The sequence below is a fragment of the Bubalus kerabau genome, chromosome 3 (assembly GCF_029407905.1).
Source record: "Bubalus kerabau isolate K-KA32 ecotype Philippines breed swamp buffalo chromosome 3, PCC_UOA_SB_1v2, whole genome shotgun sequence".
Taxonomy (NCBI): Eukaryota; Metazoa; Chordata; class Mammalia; order Artiodactyla; family Bovidae; genus Bubalus; species Bubalus kerabau.
This window is the reverse complement of record NC_073626.1, coordinates 125,357,400-125,373,391: the sequence shown is the minus strand read 5'-3', so window position 1 is coordinate 125,373,391 and position 15,992 is coordinate 125,357,400. Positions and strand designations below refer to the sequence as shown.

General features: G+C 40.9%; 1 protein-coding gene across 1 annotated transcript in view; it reads right to left on the bottom strand.

The window, feature by feature from the left end:
• Positions 1–8,765: 8,765 nt before the first annotated feature.
• CFAP221 (cilia and flagella associated protein 221) overlaps positions 8,766–15,992 on the bottom strand; it is a 127,494-nt gene continuing 120,267 nt past the window's right edge. Inside the window, exons 23-24 of the mRNA XM_055572896.1 lie at positions 13,970–14,065; positions 8,766–9,266 (exon numbers count right to left, since the gene is read on the bottom strand). Of these exons, the coding sequence (XP_055428871.1) occupies positions 9,158–9,266; positions 13,970–14,065 (205 nt within the window). The 3' untranslated portion in view covers positions 8,766–9,157. The remainder of the gene's footprint in view (positions 9,267–13,969; positions 14,066–15,992) is intronic.

Genomic DNA, 15,992 nt, shown 5'->3' with positions numbered 1-15,992 from the left:
CCGGCCGGTTCTGGGGGCGGAGACAAAGGGGCGGGACCCTAGGGGGCGGGGCTGAAATAGCAATACACGCCAGCCGGCTTCGGGGGCGGGGCTCCGGGGGCGGAGACGAAGGGGGCGGGAAACTCGGGGGCGGGGCGCAGGGCGGGACCCTGGCTGCTCGGCTAGAGCCGAGTCTCCGATAGTGAACGTCCTTGGGGGGCTCTGTCTGCGGTCTCAGTTTCTTTCCACCAAGGCTGTCTGGGCCGTCCCTGTGTAGCACTGGAGAGACCAGCGTCAGGGCGTGGGTCAGAAGGCCTCTGGCGGACCTTCTGTCGGAGCCCACGCCCCGTCCTACTGCCAGGTCCCATCTTTTCTCGTCGCGAAGCGCTCTGTGCTGGCGGGGCCCCTGCCCCATCTCCTCCCAAGTGTACAGTCCGCGGAGCGGCGTCACACCTGTCAGCTCACTTTCCCAGCTGCTGTGCTAGGGTTAGGGGTCAGCCTACCTGGGCCCAGGCCATTCCTTTACGCGCTGTCTGTGGCTGCTTTCCCTCAGAAGGGCAGAGGGGAGTAGCCAGGACAGAGACAGTCTGTCCAGAGCCTAAAACACTATCTGGCCACTTGCAGAAGAGGTCTGTAGACCCTGAAGTACAGGTGAAGTTGTGGTGAATTTGCCGGTGATGGACGAAGCTTTGTAAAGTCACAGTGAAGCCTGAGAAGCCTGCAAGGGGTGGGTGATTCGGACTAGGTTAGAGGATGAACAGGATATGAATATAGGGATAAGCATCCATGATGGATAAAAGGGCATCTGATGGTTGCTTTTTTTTTTTCCACTGTGGTGGCATACACATGATATTTCCTATCTTGACCATTTTATAGCATATAGTACAGTAGTAGTACAACCGTCACCACTGTCCACCTCCATAGCTCTTCATCTTGTAAAGCTGAAGCTCTGTATCCATCAGACAATAACTTCCATTCCTCTTCCCTCTGCTCTCTGGCATCCACCATTCTACATTCTGTCTCTATATTTCAATCACTAAGTATCTCCTGTAAATGGAATCAGAACTTCCTTCTTTCTAAGGCTAAATAATGTTGCACCATATGAATATGGCAGGTTTTGCTTATCCATTCACCTGTTGATGGGCACTTGGGTTGCTTCTGCATTTTTGCTATTAAGATCTTGCTACTGTGAACATGAGTGTACAAATATCTCTTCAAGACCCTGCTTTCAATTCTTTTGGGTATATACACAGAAGTAGAACTGTTGTATAATATGTTCATTTCATTTTTAAAGTTTTTGAGGATCTGGCATCCTGTTTTCCACAGAGGCTGTACTGTTTTACATTCCTGCCAACAGTGCTCAAGCGTTCCAATTTCTTTACATCTTTATCAATGTGTGTTATTTTCTGTTTTTTTAATAGTAGTCATTCTAGTATGTGTATGTGGTGGTATCTTGTAGTTTTGATATGCTTTTCTCTAGTGATTAGCGATTTTGAGCACCTTTTCATATGCTCCTTGGACATCGTTTATTTTCTTTGGAGAAATGTCTATTCAAAACCTTTGTCCATTTTTTAATTGGGTTGGGTTTTGTGTTTGTGGTTGAGTTTTAGGAGTTGTCAGTATACTTTAGATGTTAACCCCTTATCAGATATGTGATACAAATATTTTCACCCATTCTATGGGTTGCCTTTTAAATCTGAGGATATTGTCTTTTGATGCACAACATTTTAAATTTTCATAAATTCCAAATCTCCGATTTCTGTTTTGTTGCCCATGCCTTTTGTGTCATATCCAAAAAATTATTGCCAGAGCTAGTGTCATGAAGTTTTTGCCCTATGTTTCCTTCTAAGAGTTGTATAATTTTGGTCTTTGATCCATTTTGAGTTAGTTTTTTAATTTGCTGTTAGATAAGGATCCATGTGGATAGACAGTTTTCTCAGCAACACTTGCTGAAAAGACTTTTGTCCCCCATTGAGTAGTCTTCACACCTTTATCAAAAATCATTTGATCATATATGCCAGGGTTTATTTCTGGACTCTTTATTCTGTTCCATTATTATATGTGCTAAGTCACTTCAGTCATGTCTGACTCTTTGCAACCCCATGGACTGTAGCCCGCCAGGCTCCTCTGTCCTTGGAACTCTCCAGGCAAAAATACTAGAGTGGGTAGCCATTCCTTTCCCCAATCTTCCCAACCCAGATATTGAAGCCAGGTCTCCTGCATCACAGGTGGATTCTTTACTGGAAAGCCACCAGGAAAGCCCTCCATTGATTTTTGTGTATGTCTTTATGCCTGCACTCACACCATTTTGACACTGTAGCTTTTTAGTAAGTTTTGAAATCAGGGAGTATGAATCCTTCAGCTTAGTTGTTTTCTCAAGATCATTTTGTGTATTCAGGGTCCCTTGAAATTCCATATGAATTTTAGGATGGATTTTTCTATTTCTGCAAAAAATATCATTGGGACTTTGATAGGGATTGCTTTGAATCTTTAGATTGCTTTGGGTAGTTCTGCCATCTTAATAATATTAAGTCTTACACTTCATGAACATGGGATGTATTTCCATTTATTTATGTCTTCTTTGATTTCTTTCAGCAATGTTTTGTAGTTTTCAGTGTATGAGTCTTTCACCTCTTTGGTTAAGGTCATTCCTAAGCATTTTATCCTTTTCGTTGCCATTGTAAATGGAATTGCTATCATCATTTCCTTTTCAGATTGTTTATTGTTAGTGTATAGCAACTGACTTTTGCGTGTTGACTTTGTATCCTGCTAGTTTGCTGAATTCATTTGTTAGCTCTAACAGGTTTTTGTGCAATGTTTAGGGCTTTTTAAACGTAATTTTGTATCATCTATGAATGGAGATAATTTTACTTCTTCCTTTCCAATTTGGATGCCTTTTATTTCTTTTCCTTGCCTAATCTGGCTAGATCTTCTAGGACTATGTTGAATAGAACTGGTGAAAGTAGGCATTCTTGTCTTGTTCCTGATCTTAGAGAAAAAGCTTTCGGTCTTTCACCATTGACTAGGATGTTTGCTGTGGATTTTTCATATATAACTTTTATTATGTTGAGGCAGTTTCCTTCCATTCCTAGTTTGTTGAGTGTTTATTCATGAAAAGGTGTTGAACTTTTCAAACGCTTTCCCTGCATCAGTTGAGTTGATCATGTGGTTTCTGTTCTTTATTCTGTTGATGTGGTATATTATATTGATTGATTTTCATATGTTGAACCATCTTTGTATTGTAGGAATGAATCCCACTTTGTCATGATGTATAATCTCTTCAATATGCTGCTGAATTCCTATTTTGTTGAGAATGTTTGCATTAATGTTCATAAGGGCTATTGGCCTGAAATTTGCTTTTATTGTAGGGTCTTTATCCAGAGAAGGCAATGGCAACCCACTCCAGTACTCTTGCCTGGAAAATCCATGGACGGAGGAGCCTGGTAGGCTGCGGCCCATGGGGTTGTGAACAGTCAGACACGACTGAGCGACTTCACTTTCACTTTTCACTTTCATGCATTGGAGAAGGAAATGGCAACCCACTCCAGTGTTCTTGCCTGGAGAATCCCCAGGGACGAGGGAGCCTGGTGGGCTGCTGTCTTTGGGGTCACACAGAGTCGGACACAACTGAAGCCACTTAGCAGCAGCAGCAGCAGCAGCAGTGTCTTAATCTGACTTTGGTATCAGAGTGACGCTGGCTATAGAATGAATCCTTCCTCTTCAATTTTTTGGAAAAGTTTGAGAAGGATTGGCATTAGTTCTTCTTTAAATATTTAGCAATCTTCACCAGTAAAGCCATTGGCTTCAGGACTTCTCCTGGTTGGGAGACTTTTGATTATTGATTCTATCTCCTCACTAGTCATAGGGCTTTCAGATTTTCTATTTCTTCCTAAAATGTTTTCTGAGGAGGCTTTTGGGCATGAAAGGAATACTTAAGAGTTACTTATGCTTTAATTACTATCAATTACTATTTAATTACTATTGATAAGGATCATTTAAATATCTTGTATCTCTTAAGCCTAAAACCTCAATTTACAAATATTGTTATCTTATTAATAAATTCAATGATCTTTGTATAAAAAGAAGATTTTGTTTCTACCTGTTCTTTGGTTAACTGTCAATTAACCATGGGCTTTATAATTAAATCTTCCTTAATCTTACCATAGCACTTCTGTACTTAATTGGCCAAATTCTCCTGGACATCTCAAACTATACTTTCAACTTTAGTTGGTTCTCTTAAATGTAACAATATCCAACCCCTGCCAAGTAGTCTTATTCCCAAATCAAATCTTATATGCAATATATTCTTAACCACTAGGCAACTCTTATAAGTCTAATAAAACAGACACAGAAATGTAACAGATCCTCTTACCTGTTTTAAACATCTTAAATGAAGTACATATAAAACAGAGGAATAAAACTTGTTATTACAGATAACCTACCCAGCACAGAAATATCAACTTAGGTAGATTCTTTTATTCATCTTGACATTTCAAATGTATTCCCCTAATCCTGGAGCACAGAACCACCCTCATGGGCCACTTTACCCTGGGGTGCTGTGGACTGAACTCTTGGTGGGATCTTCTTGCCCAGGACAGGGGTCCAGAACAACAAGGGTCCAGGTTGATTTGTCATGAGTTGGCATTTATTTACGGAGATAATTGGACTTCTCAAGCCTATGTCTTTTTTGTCATAGTAAAATCCTCCACAATTTTTCATTGCTTGAGTAGAGCTGATACGATTCTGCATCTCCTACCAGGAATGCGATGAATATTTTAGCTATTTGATTTGTAATGATGAAATTTTGATGTTGACCAGAACTTCAGTGCAGTATACTCATCATTTGGCTTCATCAACATACTGTAAATATCATTAAAATCTTGTACGTGCCTTTTCCCCTTCCCCCTTTCTTTCCCCTAGCATGTCTCATATGGCTCTGCAGAGAGCTACTGCTTTCTTTCTAGTGCCAAAACTGTCACCACTTGCTCAGTGGGTGCTCCTTTCAACTGGCTCCTTTATCCTTTCAAATTGTCCTGGATCACTTTGAAAGCATACTTTCTTTCTGGCAACAAATGCATGCTCCAGAAACATCTTAATTATCCTTGCACTGAGATATAGAATCAGATACTTTCCAAGGTTTTTTGCTTCCTCTTCCGGAATGGTACTAGAGACCAAACTCTAAGAGCTTTGGGCATATGTCAGACCATGCTACTTGGCCCTGGGAGTGGACAGTGGCTCAGTGGCCATTTCAGAGGCAGACCCCAAAAAGATGTATTTTAAAAATGTCATTGAATCATATCATTTTTTTCTTTTTGGCCCCACAGGATCTGGGATTCTCCCGAGCCAGGGATGAGAACACTTGTCCCCTGGATTGGAAGCATGGAGTCTTACCCACTGGACCCCACCACCACCAGGGAAGTCCCTGGAATTATACCATCTTAAATTTAACTACAGTTTGACTACTTAAACAGACCTTGTTCTAATATAAAATATGTTTTGTCTTTTATACTAGTTTCCCTATTGCCACAAATACTAACTTTAATGAGCATGCCATCTATTATAATACTGGTATTATAATTTGGTATAATATAATCCCAAATTAGACCCTGGGCCCCTTGCCTTGGCTGCTCTGCACAGCCCCCTCTTGCTTCCCAGATCCTATATTTCCACCAATAATAATAATTTCTCTCATTCCTTGATATCTTTTTTGACATCAGAAGCTGGTGATGACTATAGTGTGAACAGTGAGTAGTATCAGCTCATTTACAAATAAATCAAAGATTTTTTTCCCAATAATTGCTACCAGCTGTACTCTTCAAACCATCTGATTTCCTGTTTATTAATAGGCCCCCCCTAAGGATGCACAGTCTGAGTCTATAATTTGTCAGTCAATGTTGGTTACTTAGACAATATCACTTTGGTTAAGACTCAGTTTCATTATTTTGAAACTTCAGTCTCATCTCTCACCCAAAACTGCCCTGACCACATCAGCACCCTCCCGCAGTAGAGACTAGCTGTGTGGCTCCACCGTCTGGGGTGGAGGGTGGGAGCCTGCAGTCTGGTTCATAGCTCTTCTCCTGGGGATTCTCCATCTGGTAGGAAGCACAGAAAGAGGAAGAACGATGTTTCCGTCTACGACAGTTCACTGGCAGCCCTCCTTCCTGTACTTCATGACGTGAACAACTGAGGATGGTAGTAACCAGTGTCTTGCCTCCTTTCACCTTTCGGTTAATCCAGCTTGACTTCTGGTGCCAGCTGAGGTAAACCGTATGGCGGAGTAGGAGCTTAGTCTTGGTAAGTCCTCTAGACTTAGCATCCACGGAAAGGTGGGAAACCGGTTTAGTTAAAGGTCGAGAGTTATTGGCTGGAAGTAACAGGAGAGGCCCTGGGTATCCTGTTTAGGCTTGCAGTTCAGATGCTTCAGCCTGATACTGAGCGGGGAGCTTTGGAAGGAGGCTTTGGGGAGCAGCAGAACCACTGGTGCCCTAAGGGTGGCCAACTGAGCTCCAGGCAGTGGGGACCTGAAAAGTAGCCTGTCCTTAGGTTCGGGTCAACTCTACCATTGGGGAGAGTGATCGCATAAAAAAGGGCCCACTTCTTATGGCCTCTAGTGGGTGAGATACTGCACTGGACCTGGGAAGGGCATGTGTGTGCATGTGTGTGTGCACAAGTGCTTGCACTGTTCATTACTGGGGGCGTAAGTATGGTGTGTCAGTCTTCAGGCTCTTTCCCATGTCTTGCTTCCTCTCAAGTCTTTTCACAACAGCTTTAACAAACTTCCTGCAAAAAGAGTATCTGAAAAGAAAGTTTTGCTGAAGACCCCGCTGTTGGGGAAGATGCCTTGGCTGAATCCTGTGATCTGATTCATCTCTTTGGTGGTAAAACACAGACACCCTCGAACTTCTTTAAGGAAAGGAAGGGCTGTTGTGAGGCAGGGCCCTGGTACCAGGCTGGCTGGGAACCTTGCCACTCAGGGACTACAGAGGGGCTGTCACAGGTGAGAAGAAAATAAGGAGAAACTGGTCAACAATGCTGAGCCAGTTTTGTTTTGTTTTTTTTTGTAATTTTTAAAAGTTGATATGTTAGTGAAGTAAGCCAGAAGGAAAAACACCAATACAGTATGCTAACGCATATATATGGAATTTAGAAAGATGGTAACGGTAACCCTGTATGCGAGACAGCAAAAGAGACACAGATGTATAGAACAGTCTTTTGGACTCTGTAGGAGAGGGAGAAAGTGGGATGATTTGGGAGAATGGCATTGAAACATGTATAATATCATATAAGAAACGAATTGCCAGTCCAGGTTCGATGCAGGATACAGGATGCTTGGGGCTGCTGCACTGGGATGACCCAGAGGGATGGTACTGGGAGGGAGGTGGGATGGGGGTTCAGAATGGGGAACACGTGTACACCCGTGGAGGATTCATGTTGATGTATGGCAAAACCAATACAATATTATAAAGTAAAAAAATAAAAATAAAAATACTTCTGTTATAAAAAATAAAAATAAAAACTACCTTGTGCTGTCAAAAAAATAATAAAAGTTGATATGTTGCATTTTCATTTTTTTATTCAGTTCAAGAAATTTTCTTTTATTTATTTTTTGGCCACGAGCCATATGTGCTGAACCATATTCCCTGAGCAGGAATTGAACTCGCACCCCATGCAGTGGTAGTACAGTCTTAACCACTGACTGCCAGGGAAGTCCCCAGCCAGTTTTAATTTCCTGTTTTTGATGGTTGTCCCACAGTAGATGTCAACATCGGGGAAGCTAGGTACTATATATGTGAGCTCACTGTTTTAGTTTTGCAAGTTTTCCTTAAGTCTAAAATTATTTCAAAATGAAAAAACTTTTAAAATAACTGCTGCTCCAGTCTTGCCCTGCAAATTGCAGGAGCTCAGATTTTTCAACTACTGTTTAATAATAGGTACCCTTTTCAAGTTTCCTAAAGTCATTCTCACAGCCCTATGGGCAGTGAGCACTGGAGCCCAGTCTTACAAGCTCAGAGATGTTAAGGGAGCCACATGGTTAGTAAGAGGAGGACCAGCATCCACCCACAACCAGACAGCCACCCAAGCCAGCAGTCCCCACTGCCCTATAGAGAGCTGAGAGCGGGGGCAGAGGAAAGCTAGAAGCAGAACCCAGTGAAGCAAGGGCTTAGAGCCCCCGGAAGAGGAATTTAGACTTAATCCTGGAGGCCAGTGGTTCTCACTCCTGGCTGCACATTAGGTCCACCTGGAGAGCTTTAAAGATTATTACTGCTTGGGTCCTACCCCAGACAACCTGATTCAGCTGTTTTTTAATTTTTATTGGAGTATAATTGATTAACAATGTTGTGTTAGTTTCAGGCGCACAGCAAAGTGATTCAGTTATACATATACATGTATCTATTCTTTTTCAAATTCTTTTCCATATAGGTTATTACAGAATATCAAGCAGAGTTCCCTGTACTACCTAGTGGAATCTTGTTGGTTACCTATTTTAAATACAACAATGATTCAGCTGGTTTTTATGAAGCTCTCTATGTGATTCTGACCTGCGGCCAGCCCATGCATGAGAATGGAGTCATGTTAATACACACAGTCAAAAGGCCTGCTTTTTACTGACTAATCACCAGGACTCCTGACCCCAAGGCAAAGCCCTGCCACCCCAGCTGCTTCTGAGAGTCCTCACAGAGGTGTTATCTATTCCTCCCAGGCCAGTCAGCAAGTTCTAGTTGCCCCACAGTGTCCCCTCCATTTCTAGCCTCCTTGCCTGTGTCTGCTGCCACACAGCTGCTTAGGAGCTGGTGTCCTCACCAGCACTGCTCTTTCTGGAAGCAGTTCCCAAAGTCAGAGTCAGGGGTGCTCAGTGGCCGTGGGAGCTGGCAGGGGTGCAACCCCTCCCCAGCTCTTCCGGCCTCTGGCCCCTCCAAAGGGCTCCCAGCCTCTCAGCACTTGGAAGCCTTTGTGCCCACACTAAATCTTGCAGCAAGAAGCTCCGAACATTGCCATCATACTAACGACATTTTATTTCTTAAAAGAAAAAACTATAAGTTTAAAATATGTACATCATCTATATTTCAGTCTTTTTCTCTAAAACTTTAATTCCCCAAATGGCCGGAACATAAGCAGACACAGAGGACCATGGTGACTTGCAGAAAGGAAGTGAGAGGCACTGGTCTCCTGGTGGTTTTCATTCTAGGATCAGGTAGGAGCTGAGCGCTTTGCTCCGCAGGTTCTTCAGCTCCTCGAGCACCTTCTCTCCTGCCTTCTCCGTTGGCTGTGCTTGGTCTTTCACCTCTCTAAATAGATATATATAAAACACAAACCCGATGAGGACACACCAGGGCACTTCTTAAAACATTCAGTTCACCCATCACCACCCTGCTTCTGGGCCCAGTGTCACCAGTGATGCCTCATGGAGACGGGAGGAGCTGTTTATACACAAACACAGTATAAACCATACTTTGTGATCATTTAGTTACCAGTGAAAACACCTGGCTGGAGGTGATTCCAACCTGATTTCCTGTCTCAGTTGCACTAGGTTCTTAGCAGAGCCAAGTGACCTAAACTCTCAGCCTCCGTTTCCAGAGGTACACGTGGTGGGAATTCCCATCTCTGAGGATTGTTGCAAAGAGAAATGAGAACTTATGCATGGACATCCCGGCATGATGGCTTCTAAATGCTCAGTGGGCAGGAGCTGATTCTTTATGTTTATGAGTAAAGTGGACACACAGTATCTCTGACTCTGACAATGGCTCCGGAAGCGGGGACTCAAGAAGGAGGGTTCTGCACCTGGGTCGAGGAGTGGCTGATGTGGAGCCTGGATGTTGCTGGCATGGTGAAGGGTAGAACTTTCCAAATACCTGGGAGGACAGAATTAGTGTATTTGGTTGAAAGCACAGATATCTAAGGATGGTGAGCTCAGCTATATGATCTGTCCAGTTAGAAGAATTCAAGACAAAATTAAGTGCTTCTCCTCTGTTTTCACAGCAGCACTATTGACAACAGCAAAGACATGGAAGCCACCTAAGTGTCCATGAACAGAGGAATGGATAAAGAAGATGTGGTACATATACACACTGGAATATTACTCAGCCATAAAAAGTATGAAATAATGCCATTTGCAGCAACATGAATGGACCTTGAGATTATTATACTAAGTGAAGTCAGGAGAGAAAGACAAATACCATATGATATCACTCACATGTGGAACATAAAAAATTAATACAAATGAACTTATTTACAAAATAGAAACAGACTCACAGATCTGTGGTTGCCAAGGGGGAGGCGGTGGGGGGGATGGACTGGGAATTTGGGGTTAGTAGATGCAAACATTATGTAGAGAATGGACAAACAAGGTCCTTCTGTACAGCACAGGGAATTATACTCAATATCCTATGATAAACCATAATAGAAAAGAATATGAAAAAGAATATATGTATAACTGAATCACTTTGCTGTACAGCAGAAATTAACACAATATTGTAACTCAACTATACTTCAAAAAAATAAAATTAAGTGCTTGTGAAATATTTCCTAAGGAGAGTGAAACTTCCTAAAGTTTTGGCAAATGCCTGAAAGTTTTGAAAAAGGAGAAGTACCTCAAAATGAAAAAATTAAAACTTCCCTAATGCATATAATTAAAAAATTAATTGGCACCACTTTATGAAATCCATCTAAAAATATATAGTTCATGTCAGCCCTTAAATATATTAATGGCTGAGTGATATTGTGATAATCTAAGGGGAGCTGAATGATGTGTCAACAACTAAAGTCACTCATATAGTTTCTTGGATATTTTGCAATATAATTCTCCTTAGTAGGTCTTGAGAGGGTGAGATCACCATTAAGATAGCAAGGAAGCTCTTGGGTTGATTACAGCCTTCAAGAAAGAGCAGATGATTCTTTGCATCCATGAAAATAAGTATTTGCCAGAAACCAAATTGACAGCAGTCTTCATGGGGACATTAAGTATCACTGATGTGTTTTTTATTTCTGTCCCTGTCTGTCCAAGCTTTACACTCTGTCTGCTTCCAGCTGAAGCTGAAGGAGGTGAAAAAAGGCACAAGTAAGGACTGAAAAGACAGAACTGAGCATCGGGTCATGCTTGGTATACATGGAGAGAATTTCAGAACTGAATTCCTGCTGTACAGCACAGGGAACCCTACTCAGTATCTTGTAATAACCTATAAGGGAAAAGAATCTGAAAAAAAAAAACAGATACACACACATATGTGAGAATCCCATGGACAGAGGAGCCTGGTGGGCCGCAGTCCATAGGGTCCGACAGAGTTGGACACGACTGGAGTGACTTAGCACACACACAGTGGTGGTGGTTGAATTGATAAGTTGTGTCTGACTCTTTGGGCCCCATGAACTGTAACCCACCAGGCTTCTCTGTTCATGGGATTTTCCAGGTAAGAATACTGGGGTGGGCTGCCATTTCTTTCCCCATATTTCATATTTATATATATACATATATATACACACATCACTGTGCTGTACACCTGAAACTAATACAACATTGTAAATCAACTATACTCCAATAAAACTTTGAAAAAAATCATCAGTGAGATATCATTGGACTACTATACAGCCAATAAACTGATAATTATATTGATAATTTTGGCACATGAAAAAATGTACAAAAATAATTTAAACTGCAAAATAGGTGAATTCAAAATGCCATGGATCTATTTATTGAAAATGTGTGAAATGTATGTGTATTTTGAAAAAAATAACTTGGTGTGCAGAAAATGCTTAGAGTTATTGTTGTTTTTTCTGTTTTTTTTTTTTTTTTTTTTTTTGGTAAAGTAGTTGAAATACATTAAAAAAGAAGAGGGAATTTTTTTCTTTGGGTGAAGATATATAAAGTAATAAGTTCTATTTCATTTAATACTCATTTGATAATCAAATGGCATTTGATATTACTTTCTGTAGTTAAAATGGCGAAAAAACCAGGTGACACAGCAAGTAAACAATGAGGTATTGGATATTACCCTGCTCATGGGGCAAACTGTTCTAAGTCCAGGGGCAGTTTTTCAAACTGAAAAAAAAAGGTTTTATTTAAAACTCTTAGCCATATGTTTGAAACCTGAAACAAAATGCAAAGTGCATCTCTTTGTTGAGGCGTCAGATGTACTATGTAGTATAACATATTTTGTTGCTAAACAGCTGATTAAAACAGATGCTCACTGAAATTCTATTAAAATTTTTTTCCCCTAAATTTTGTTTTAGAAGCTGCTAATCTACTTTCTGAGAAGTGCTGGTTTGCTATAGGTTTCTGTTACTATTACAAATGAACCAAAGGAACCCCTTGCTCCTCTAAGATATGTGGGCATTCCTTTCTGAAAAGGCAGGGCCTCCTCCAAACACCCTGAACAAAAAAGACAAGCTAAAAAATTTACAGCATACACAAGGAAGGGTAATTATCCTTAATATATGAGGCACTCTTATAAATAAGAATAAGATAAAGACTTTCTGCAATATAGGCAAAAAAGCCCCAGATAAAAGAAGAAAAATATTTGGTAAGTGTAGGAAAATTTTTACCATCACTCATAAACGAAGAAGTTAAAATTAAAACAATAATGTGGTCATTAAAAACCTATCATATTGGAAAAGAAGAAAAAAACGTCTGATAATATCCATGTTGTTCAGGGCATTTGATTGTGGGCATCCTGACCTCTGCTGGTAGGATGTTTGTTGATATTTTCCTGGATGGCGCAAAGCACTATGTATTAAAACCTTAAAATGAACATGGATTTAGTGTTTATGTTTCAAAGTTTATCCTAAGGAGACAGTTTGATAAGTTTGCAAGGAATTATGGCACTAGGAAATTTGCTGAAGCCCTACTGGCAAGAGCAAAACACTGAAGAGTTGACATGATCATCAGTAGAAAGATCAGTTAGCACATGATGGTATATCTACCAGTAAGATATAAAGATGGATATCTATATTTATAAATGTACGATAACAATATGCTAAATGAAAGTCTAGAAGATAAAACAATATGAACAATATGACAGAATTCACTTAAACACATACAGTTGGCCCTTTGTGTCCATAGGTCCTGCATTTTCAGACTCAACCAACCCCCAGGTGGAAAAAAATATGAGAAAGTTCCAAAAAGCAAAACTTGAATTTACTGCATGATGAAAATTATTTAAAAATCATTTACACTGGATGAGATATTATAAGTAATGCAGAGATGATTTAAAGTATAGGAGGATGTGCATAGGTTATATGCAAATTCTATGCCATTTTACATAAGGGACTTGAGCATCCACAGATTTTAGTACCCAGGCTGAGGGGTGTCCTGGAACCAATCCCCCATGGATACTGTGGGATGACTGTATATACAGTTTAACAAAATACAGTAGGTGTTTGTGAGTTATTTAAATAATTAAAGTATTAATACTTGGAAGACCACATACCAAAATGTACAAGGTACTGACCCTGGGTGGTAGGATTATTGTTTTTATTTCATTCTTTATATTTTTCTATATTTTCTAACATTTTAATAATTTAAAAAGACTTAAATAATTCTAAAAGGATATCTGGAATTTCAAACTTACAAACCATATGAACTCTAGTGGTTATTTCCTTTACCAAAGTATTCTTCAAAACCAAGTTCTGAAGGATGATGGTAATGTCTGCCTAGCTAGCTGTCCCTGATGCAGAGACGCAGGAAAGGGTTCACATGTGCAGAGCAAGCACCCGGAGAGGTGTCCTCACACTGGCATCTCTTGGAATCTTCACAACCGCCCGGGAGAGAGGTTTTGTTTTCTGCATGTTCTGAATGGGGAGACTGAGGCCCAGTGACTAAAGATAAGCAACGAGGCTGGAGGTGGCATGGGTGGTAAATAGGATACATGTCTAAACACCTAAAGCACTGGAAATGTGTCTCTTTGGACATGTTTTTAGATTCAAACAGTTCTGTATGTCATGTAGGACAAATTTTATCCTGGGCTACCTCTTCCTAAGGCATAAAGCATCCACTTACTTCTCCTTCTTGGTGTCCCTGTAGTCCAGCATTGGGAATTCCGCTTCGATCATTTCTGGAGTCAGCATAATGTCCATACTCTGCTCACAGAGCTCACTGAAAGGAAGAAAATAGAAAAGTACCGCAATCATTTAAGAGTTACATGATTCCTTCAACATTAATCACACCTATACTTCTTGGATCTACATTAAAGAAAGTATAAGACTGATAAATAGCTTTCTATTAAAAACAACAGTAGGAATGGTTATTTATAAGCAGAGAATAACAAGCAGTTTAAAAATGGGGTTTGTTGTTATAGTTGTTGTTGTTCAGTGGCTAAGTCATGTCTGATGCTTTGCGAGCTCATGGACTGTGGCACGCTAGGTTTCTCTGTCCTCCGCTATCTCCTGATGATGTTGTTCAGTGGCTAAGTCATGTCCGACTCTTTGTGACCCCATGGACTGCAGCAGAACAGGCTTCCCTGACCTTCACTATCTCCTGAGGTTTGCTCAAACTCATGTCCATTGAGTTGATGATGCCATCCAACCATCTCATCCTCTGTCACCCCCTTCTCCTCCTGTCCTCAATCTTTCCCAGCGTCAGGGTCTTTTCCAATGAGTCGGCTCTTTGCATCAGGTGGCCAAAGTATTGGAGCTTCAGCTTCGTCATCAGTCCTTTCAATGGATATTCAGGGTTGCTTTTCTTTAGGATTGACTAGTCTGATTTCCTTGCTGTCCAAGGAACTCTGAAGAGTTCTCTAGAACCACAGTTCGAAAGCATCAATTCTTTGGTGCTCAGCCTTCATTATGGTCCAACTCTCACAGCCATACATGACTCCTGGGAAAAACCACAGCTTTGACTATACAGACCTTTGTTGGCAAAGTGATGTCTCTGCTTTTCAATACACGGTCTAGGTTTGTCATAGCTTTCCTTCCAAGAAGCAAGCGTCTTTTAATTTCACAGCTACAGTCACCGTCCACAGCGATTTTGGAGCTCAAGAAAATAAAACCTGTAACTGCTTCCAGTTTTTCCCCTTCTATTTACCATGAAGTGATGGGATCAGATGCCATGATCTTAATTTTTTTAAAACTGCGTTTCAAACCAGATTTTTTCATTTTCCTCTTTCACCCTCCTCAAGAGCCTCTTTTATTCCTCTTCACTTTCTGCCATTAGAGTGGTATCATCTGCATATCTGAGGTTGTTGATATTTCTCCTGGTAATCTTGATTCCAGCTTGTGATTTATCCAGCCTGGCATTTTGCATGATGTTCTTTGAATAGGAGTTAAATAAGCAGGGTGACAATATACAGCCTTGTCATACTCCTTTCCCAATTTTGAACCAGTTGTTTCATGTCTGGTTCTAATTGCTGTTTCTTGACCCACATACAGGTTTCTCAGGAGACAGGGAAGGTGGTCTGGTACTCCCATCCCTTTAAGAATTTTCCACAGTCTGCTGTGGTGCACAAAGTCAAAGGCTTTAGCATAGTCAACGAAGCAGATATTTTTCTGGCATTCCCTTGCTTTTTCCAATGAATGTTGGAAATTTGATCTCTGATTCCTCTGCCTTTTCTAAACCCAGCTTGTACATCTGCAAGTTCTTGGTTCACATGCTGTTGAACCCTAGCTTGAAGGATTTTGAGCATAACCTTGCTAGTATGTGAAATGAGCACAATTGTCTGGTAGTTTGAACATTCTTTGACATTGCCCGTCTTTGGAATGAAAACTGACCTTTTCCAGCCCTGTGGCCACTGCTGAGTTTTCCAAATTTGCTGGAATATTGAGTGCAACACTTTAACAGCATCATCTTTTAGGATTTTAAATAACTCAGCTGGAATTCCATCACCTCCAAGAGCTTTGTTCGTAATAATGCTTTCTAAAGCCCACTTGACTTCACACTCCAGGATGTCTGGTCCTAGGTGAGTGACCACACCATCATGGTTATGCTATCATGGTTATCTGGGTCTTTAAGACTTCTTTGTAATGTTCTTCTGTGTATTCTTGCCACCTCTTCTTAATCTCTTCTGCTTTTGGTAGGTCCTTACTGT